General features: G+C 29.9%; 1 protein-coding gene across 2 annotated transcripts; it reads right to left on the reverse strand.

Moving 5' to 3' along the window:
- Positions 1–1,119: 1,119 nt before the first annotated feature.
- LOC122242677 (uncharacterized) lies at positions 1,120–9,042 on the reverse strand. 2 transcript variants are annotated; one of them, XM_043000028.2, is made up of 7 exons: positions 8,902–9,042; positions 7,380–7,549; positions 6,009–6,108; positions 5,784–5,828; positions 4,279–4,418; positions 3,015–3,149; positions 1,120–2,693 (listed from the first exon to the last, which is right to left on the reverse strand). In XM_043000028.2, the coding sequence occupies exons 2-7, from the start codon at positions 7,521–7,523 to the stop codon at positions 1,617–1,619; spliced, it is 1,641 nt and encodes a 546-aa protein (XP_042855962.2). In that variant the 5' UTR covers positions 7,524–7,549; positions 8,902–9,042; the 3' UTR covers positions 1,120–1,616. The 2 variants fall into 2 exon arrangements, with proteins under 2 accessions (XP_042855962.2, XP_042855963.2); XM_043000029.2 differs by lacking the exons at positions 7,380–7,549; positions 8,902–9,042 and adding an exon at positions 5,623–5,633 and having other exon boundaries at positions 6,009–6,103.
- Between the last annotated feature and the right edge of the window lie 549 nt (positions 9,043–9,591).

Genomic DNA, 9,591 nt, shown 5'->3' on the forward strand with positions numbered 1-9,591 from the left:
TGTAAACAAATTTCCGGAGAGAATTATCAACTCTCTTTGTAAATTTCTCTACAAAATGTATGAATGGGATAATTAATGGTATATGATATGAATATGATACTGTGAGGTAATAAGAGTGTAAGAACACAACAACCTGTATTTGTTAGGAAATGAAAGGTTTAACAAATACTGAAATATAATTATCGTAGTCGTTGTAATTATAGTAATATGATCATCATATATGATCTTAATACGAGGATGATAATAATAATGACAAGGATGAAATCAGTAATAACAAAGACAATGATGATTATATTAATGGTAATGATAATAATAATAATGATAATGATTATAACAATAACAATTATCATGATTATGATAATGTTGATGATAATAACAATAGTGATAATAATGATAATGAAGATAATGATAATAAGTAATTATGATAACAATAATGGGAACAAGAAAAGAAAGGATCTTATCATGATAAAAAAGACTATTAGTCATGATTCTAATATTCATGAAAATGCTAGTACTGATAACAATAATAAAAGTAAAATGATTCTTAAAAAAGAAATAGACAGTATGAAATATATTAAAACTATCTCAATAAATAACTATTAAATCATTGCACTACAAATATATTTCATGTAATCGTCTCTCATGATCTTTGCTTTGCAAATTTTCTCGTAATTGCAATGTTTTTTACATAGAAAATACAAAAAATATTTCTTTGTGTTCTGGGGTAAATTAGATCCACAAAATATACTTATACTATATATATATTTCAATTTTCTCCTTTGGAAGTGTTTTGATTTCTGAGCTAGAAGAAATATGTTCTTCATATTATAGTCTAAATTTGGGTAGTGTTTACATCTTAATTATTCACAAAAATCATATTTTAATAGCTTTTGTGACATAATGACAATAAAAGATTATAGGCCTTCAATCTTCTTTTATTATCTTTATTTGATTTTTTGATGTTGAAAGTTATGAATTATCTATAAAAAAAAGACTCCCCTATTCATAAACTGTATAAACAAGACAGTATTTGCTAAATTGATTCAAAGAAAACTTATATAAAAAATTAATTCACTGCCTAAAATTAATATGGAGATAAAGGAAGTATTATATAACATGCAATTTATTGCCTTTATTTAGTTCAAAATACATTCTTTCGATGTGCGAATAAAACATTGCATAAAATAATTTCAAAATCCTGTATGAAGGACTTTGCAAATTGGTGCATTATGGGTGACTAGGCTAGTGATACACACATTACAAACAAAGAAGAATGAGAAGAATGTGAGAGGATGAGAGCAGAAGGAAGATTAGAAGAATGAGGAGGATGAGGATGAGGATAAAGAGGATCCACAGGAAGAAGAAAAAAAGCAGGAGGAAGGAGAAAAAGAAAAATGAGAATGAGAAAAGAAAAGAAAAGAAGAAATAAAAAGAAAAAGAAGATGAAGAGAGGAAAAGAAGATATATAAAGAAAAAGAATAAAAGGAGCAGCAAAGGAAGAAGATAACAAGATGAAAGAGTAATCATACTGAAAATATTTGATAACTTGTACTTATTACAGGTATTCAACAACCATTCTGAGACCCTTTGTTATAACCATTTTGAACTGACACATGCTACAAAGTTTTTTCTTCTTTAATATATACATTAGGATTATTTTCATGGTAAGTACAGTCATCTTCCTCGGATGAAAAATCGTCACTATCTGATTTATTGGAACGTTTGTGAGAGCTCTTAGATTTCTTCTTCTTGTGTTTTCTCTTGCTTTTTCTCTTTTTCATCTTCCGTTTCTTCTTGCGTTCTGTCTCTCTCTCATCTGAGCTGCTTCTCCTTTCTGATTCTGAGCTTGACAATTCTCCATCTTCCGCACTCTTTTCGACTTTAATTCTCTTCTTGTATTCTCTCACTTCTCTTTCTCCATATCTACTTTCCAACTTGCTTGAATGTTGTTCTCCTTGTGATTTTGAATTGCCTTTGTCTCCCTCTGCCTCATATTTGCTCTCTCTTTCTCTGCTATGGTAGTATTCTGGGTAATATTTGTGTCTGTCTCTTTCCTTTTTTTCCTTGTAGTAATCTTTGTCAAATCCAGTAACGTATTCATTAACCCGATCTTTCATCTTGTCTCTTCCTCTTTCTTCGTCTGCTTTTTCTTCCCTACTCCTTCCTCTGTAAATATCTTCCTTTTCTCTTCTGTGGTCTCTTTCTTTCTCTCTTCTCCTGTCTACTTGTCTGCCATCTCTTACCTCGTCATAACTGCCTTCCCACTTGTTGCTATGCTTTCTATATTCTCTTGGCTCATACTCACACCTGTCCCTACTGTCTGTCCTTCTGTAATCCTTCTCATGTTCTTTGCCTTCTCCTCTGTTTCTCTTCCTTGACTCATCACTATCATGTCTATCTGCTCTTTTGTAATGCCTACTGCTCCCGTCTCTTTCCTGCTCTCTTCGCCTATCTCGACAGTCCCTCTCGTCACTGTTATCATAAGATCTTTTAACTGGGACGCTGTCTTCCTCTGCTCTGGTTGAACAAGCGGCCTCTTTCCTGCTCTGGGCATTACGTTCCCCCTGGTCACCGGGACGCTGTTCCTCCTTGCTGTTTGCTTCTTGGGGATCGGAGGTTTGCTGAGGAACTTCAGGTTCTAACTCTGCAGCTCCCATGAACACCATCATGTTGTGAATGATTTCCCTGGCCACCTGAAAGGAAAACAAAAGGCCTGTTACTGATCACCAAGAGTAGGGAATAACTGTTGTTGAGCTACAATTCACCTGAAGGAGTACAGGACCCAACTTCAGTCATCTTGTAGGATGTAGCATTAGCATCATTTTCTTTAACTTGCCAAGCAATAAAAAGTCGCATCCAAGACTCTCATCTATGCATTGCATCTATCATTTCCAGAATATAAAAATTATTATAAAAAAATAAATGAAATATATACAAATACAGTAGACAAGTTATTACAAACAATAATAAAGAAAAAAAAAAAAAAAAGACCTAGAAATACGAATCGAACTTACTTCCGTATGACTTTTATTCTTAGTTGAGACCTTGGTTCTATACGCCTGTCTTCGTCTCTTGAAATCCCTCATTGCCTTCGCCAACTCAAGGCCAGACAGTTCTTTAGGCTGCTCCTCTCTCTTAAATAGGTCCTCCTGCATTGAAAATCTGGTTTGAGACACTTTGTCCATAGTTCTGTTTTTCTCTCCTTCAATGAAGACACTAGCAAAAAGGTGGTTTACTTGAAAAGGGATATAATTTTTCATGGAGAAAAACATTTTATAATCATATATTTATATAATGTGTTTCTCAAACACACACACACACACACACACACATACATACACATACACACACACATATCTATCTATATATATATATATATATATATATATATATATATATATATATATATATATATATATGTAGAGAGATAGATATATATATATATAGATATATATATACATATAATATATATAATATAAATATATATATATATAATATATATATATATATATATATATATATATATATATATATATACATATAAATATATCATATATATAATATATATATATATATAAATATATATATATATATATATATATATATATATATATATATATATATATATATATTATAATATATATTTATACATATATATAATATATATATAAATATATATATTATATATATATATATAATATAGATATAAATATATATATATATATATATATATTATATATATTATTATATATATATATATATATATATATATATATATATATATATATATATTATATATATGTATAATTATGTATATATATGTATAATATATATATTTATATATATATATATATATATAATATATATATATATATATATATATATATTATATATATTATATATATATATATATATTATATATATATGTATATATATATATATATATATAATATATATATTATATATATATATATATATATATATATATATATATATATATATATATATATATATTTATATATGTATATATATATATGTATATATAGATGTATATATAGATGTATATATATGTATATATTTATATAATATATATATATATATATAATATATATATATATATATATATATATATATATATATATATATATATATATATACATATCACAACAGAAATATAGCTAATATAATATATTTGAAAAAAAAAAATCTGCTCCCAATAATCCTGATAACTACTGAAAAACCTTAAAAATACCCAGACCGTTAGGGTAAAATACAGACCATCATGGAGAGCTCTGGGGGAGGTGCCACACTGGCTGTATTCTGCAACGTGTATTCATACAACGCCAAACGCTCTTGTCCCGAAAAATTGGCGATCAACTCCCCAGCTGCTAGCGGAGGTTGCCTTACGTCAGGTACATCTGGTGTAAATACGTCATCTTTTAGTGTGCGTTTTTGACTATGTCGTATACGCAGGGGCATGACTAGCTTTTTGACTTGGGGAGGAAGAGGTGTCAAGGTGACCCCTAGCATAACTATTTTGCCAAATGAAAAAAGGAGAAGAGAAAAAGGTATGATAGCTTCACCTGCTGTACTGAAATGATTTAAGTCTGATGGGCACATAAGCTGTTAGGTAAACTTTACTGTTTAGAACTCGTGTCACAAAACAAAAGAAGCTAAAGCTAAAGAGTCTCGAAAGCTTAACCCATTAGCAGCGGATGGCATGATTTGCTGCAAAGGCAGAGTCGGTCATAGACGCGGATGGCATCATGCCAGACATGTAAAACAGGAATCCTATTGCACAGACCTTTTTTTAATACCGCGACCAATGGGTTAATTTCATTTCAAAAAATAATTTTTCAAAGCAGAGCTCTACACAGTAACTTTGCTGATGATTGCTACAGTCACTGGACAAAAAGTGAATCATACCCTACTACTGTACTCTTTCAGGTAATCACAGGACTAACCTAGCAAAAGCAAAATTTACTGGGCCACTATGTACTTTTTTGTTTGCAAAGTTGCTGCCCAATGCATTTTAAAATCTTGCCTGACAAGATTTGGATTTTGGAGGACCTCTCCCCAGTAGCTACACCCTCGTCTTTATGATAAAGTTGCTTGGAAAGAATGCATTGTGGACAAGGATGTGCATGTATGGTGTATGTATTTAAACTGGAATTTGTTTTTAATCTTGAACATATGACAGAAATGGATTAATTAAAGAGAGAAAAAATCTGATCCAACACAAATTTCTTTATAAACATATTTGACAAATAAATAAACAGAAGATGTACCTACTAAAAACTACTATCCTGTACTGTTCTTTTGGAAAAAATTGAAGAAATAATAATAATATCAATAATACTAGTTTGCGTAACATCTACCAACAACTTTTGCATATACATGTACACATTCATAGGCACTGACAGGTATGTGAAAATACATATACACTGTTTAAATAAGTACAAAAGGACCTTTCCACAATACTAGTAATAAAAAAATAAAGCTGTTTTCCACTATCAGTAAACTTAAATATAGATCTATGCTGAAACAGTAATATTTATGATAAAGTATTCGCGGATTGAGTAAAGGCAACTCCGTAAAAGGATACAAAGAAATTCCACATACTGTTCATACAGCTGAAAAGGAAGCAGGGGAATAATGAGTAATCTTGCTGATAAATAAGCATTCCAAAAATAATATATCCTTATATTATGATTTCTCTTGACTCTTTTATTTTCCTCTTTTGGCAGATCTATGAATGTTACATTTCAATCAAAATTCCCTACCTGGTCTCCTGTATGCTGCCAATACATTTCTTTGTACATCAGCATCTGTAAATTCAATCATAACATTAGTACCAAAGAACAGAGTAAAATCAATTTAATCCAGCAATCAAAACAATAAACCCTTACCATACAATCTATAAACATTATACAATACAAAGACTTGAGTATCAATTACAGAAACAGATTAATAAAAAGAAAAGAAAAGAAAAATCCTTATCATATTACCTATACTAACAGCAGATAATCCTTTAGCTGGTATTGCTGGCAACAGCGGTTCCTCGTTGAATTCATTATGTTCTTCTGGGCTTCTAGTAGTCTCAGAAATCTGGGAATTATGTAAGATTAATTCTTTCAAGATATAATGTCAAAACAATAGTATCTCCATCATAATAGAACTATACATATCCTCCCACATAAAAAGGTATAATTTGATCAATATTATATAAATACTTCCTCTGCATACAAACAAAGTTATTGGAAGATACTGATATTCCTTGGATATGCAACGGGAATCTGAACATATAATGTTAAGTCAAAGTTATATCATAAAAATATAAAATAAAATAATTCACACCCCTGCAATCCACTAAAATGCACTTAACACTAAACCCACTAAAACAGACTAAAATGAAACCATAATAATAAGGAACTTTATTATCAAAAAGCATAAATAAAAGCTAATATAAGTTATAATAACTAACCAAATAAACATTTAGAGGTATTTAGTCAAAATCCAAGTTTCCAGATAATATTCTGGTATCAATGTAATTCCTAGGTAAAATGATTCTGGATGTGCATGTAACCTGAAGTAAAATAGTAGTTATGAGGAATCTATCGTATTGATGAATTTAAGGACCTTTTTCTTTTGTGAAGTTCTTGACATGTTGGTCTTGAACATGGTGGTGAAAGGAAGGTCCTATCTTTAATGGTTTTCACTTATTTCATGAATCAAACATCTTCACTTTCAATGTTTGATTTCTTTCTTGCAGAAAAATATTATCTTGGAATTTGTGTATGTATTGGTTCCATGTACTATCTACTTTCTACTACATGCATGAATGAAACTGTAATTATACTAACTCCCATTCTATATAGATTCTTTCTTTTATCTTCAACTTTATTATATTTATAATATGGATGTTCACTAAAAAAATATTTAGACTCTGAGTATAAGTTTTATACGTACATGCTGATAAAATGGTATGAAAACCAAGAATGGGTTAGCAATAACACGATAATAAAGAAAGTAAGAACAAATATTTTGAAGACACTTATTCATCCCCATTGGCCTCACAACAATGTGTTTGGCTGGCTGGCACTCCAGTTATCACAAGGATGGAATTAATCACCAATAAATAAAAATGAGGATGAAAAACTATACACATGAAAAATGGAAGTGAAATAAAAAACAGAATTAGTAAAAAAAAACAAGAACATCAATACCATTAATAAAAAAAGTAATAAAATCAGATCGTAAGATGGCGTGTCCTGTATTGGTTAAAGAAATAATTCAATGCAGCTAATGAGCTCATATAATCTAAAAGACCCTAACTAAATCTTACAGACTTAACAACATTCAAAAGCAGAGGAACTTACTGAATGTATGTCCTTTGCATCCTTTATTTCTGACCATCCCAGAGTCTCGGTAAAATTTCTTAATCTGTTTTTCGCTGTCTTCACAAAGTCTTCAAGGCTGTTGAGGTATTTTTCTCTTGACGAGTGACTTGGTCTCTGCTGCATCGTGCTTGTGGTTTATATTTGTTTTCCTGTAGATGTTTCCATGTGCAATTAACCAGAAATAATAAGAGGAAAATGGATATATGTACACATATATAATAGACTTTTTTAAAAGTTATTTTATGCCAGGTATTGGCTGTCATTCGTGGGTACAATTAGACCAAAAATGTTCATCACTGTATCTTCTCTTAACTAATCCTAATTTGCTAACTATAAAATTTACACAATGATATTTATATCTTAAAGAATCTATAGTTAAATCTACATACATCTACATGTATTTAATGCTTGCTCTGTATATAGTCTCCAGCATACAGTACAAACTACACAGTACACGGCTATATCTCTCATTCTATCAATTTTGATCAGTAGATTCCAAATATACAATTCATTTTTTTGTGCAAATTGAATTAAAAGTAGATAAAAAATTATCATAAGTAAGGAACCAGAATCTATGTTGTGGAGACTGTTGTAATTTTCGCGAGCCCTAGCGATGTTGAGGCTGTGGCCAGTGCTTGATCTTGTACCACAGTCAGGGTGGACTTCAGATTCTTATCTTTCTACCACATTTAAAGCAATTTTCAAGCGAATTTTCATAGAACAAAGTCAACATAATTTTGAGGAAGAAGCAACTTAAGGGGCTATCACATGTGCAAATTTTCATGTACTTTTTGCAATCTACATGCCTACCGTATATAAAATCTCCAAACTTGTATAGATTAGTGTATATGTACAAAAATGCCTCACGAGCTATCTAATCTATACAGTCTACAAAGTTAAATTGAGAACTTTGGTGTCAGTATAAATTAAAAAAAGATTTTGTTGTTCATGAGAATATAATTAGTCACAACAAGCCCAAGCCCAAGCATGTAAAAATATTAAAATTATAATCAATAATATATCTAAGGAACTAGTCTAGAAATATGCAAATCCTGCATACTATTTCACGGAAAATACAGATGCAATCATCGTATAAATTTGCTTAACACAATTGTGCAGTTATAACGTTTGAAATTTTTTTTTGCAACAAGCCTAGTCGAGCTTCCAAAGGGGATTGTGAGCAACATTCTTCTTGATTGCAATTGAGTTTCCTGATTAAATTTGCCTTCGTGTGATAACCTCTTCGTCGAATCATGAAATCATGAACTCGTTTGCTATTAGATATATCAGAAATATTTCGTTAATTCTTAACATAATCCTTCGCACAAAGATATTTATTATCTTATTTCATGTGATATTTATTCTGAACAGCGACGCTTATTTCATAGGAATTAAGACAGTGAATCATCAAAATCCCTACTCCATCCTAGAAAAACACAAAAACCTTCCATTCTTCTCAAGTTCAACCACTCTATTTCACGTCACATATGACAATAATTACCCAAATATTAGAACATTTCTTATAACGGGGCTGCGAAATCCTCCTCCGAGCGTGTTGTTAAAATCTCACGCCGACCGAATGTTTACCAAACTTTCTACGGGATAACAATACTAGTATCAGCTCTATATTGCGTTATTATCATAATGATGTTGTAATGATAGTATTGATGTTATTATCATAATGATGTTGTAGTGATAGTATTGATGTTATTATCATAATGATGTTGTAGTGATAGTATTGATGTTATTATCCTCCTTATCATCATTATTGTCATCACTATTATATTGTTGTTGTTGCTGTTATTACCGTTACTGCTATTGTTAATTGTTGTCATTATCATTAATATTATTATTATTATTATTATCATTGTTATTATACTATTATCATAATTATTATTATCATTATGTTATTGCTATAATTTGTACTATCATTATTATTATTATGATCATTATCAACATAATCATCATTATCATTATTACCATTATTATCATTATCGTTATAACCATCATTATTTTTGTTATCAAAATTAATCTCATTACTAATATCATCCTCATTACTATTATCACCACCATTACTATCATCGTTATCATTACTATCATCGTTATTGTTATTATCATAATTATCATCATTATATTCATTATTCCTATCATTATCATTATCATCAGTATCATTGTTATGAATATTATTATC

This window comes from Penaeus japonicus, unplaced genomic scaffold (genome assembly GCF_977035675.1).
Source record: "Penaeus japonicus unplaced genomic scaffold, GWHDUDI00000001_assembly GWHDUDI00000010, whole genome shotgun sequence".
NCBI classification, from domain to species: domain Eukaryota; kingdom Metazoa; phylum Arthropoda; class Malacostraca; order Decapoda; family Penaeidae; genus Penaeus; species Penaeus japonicus.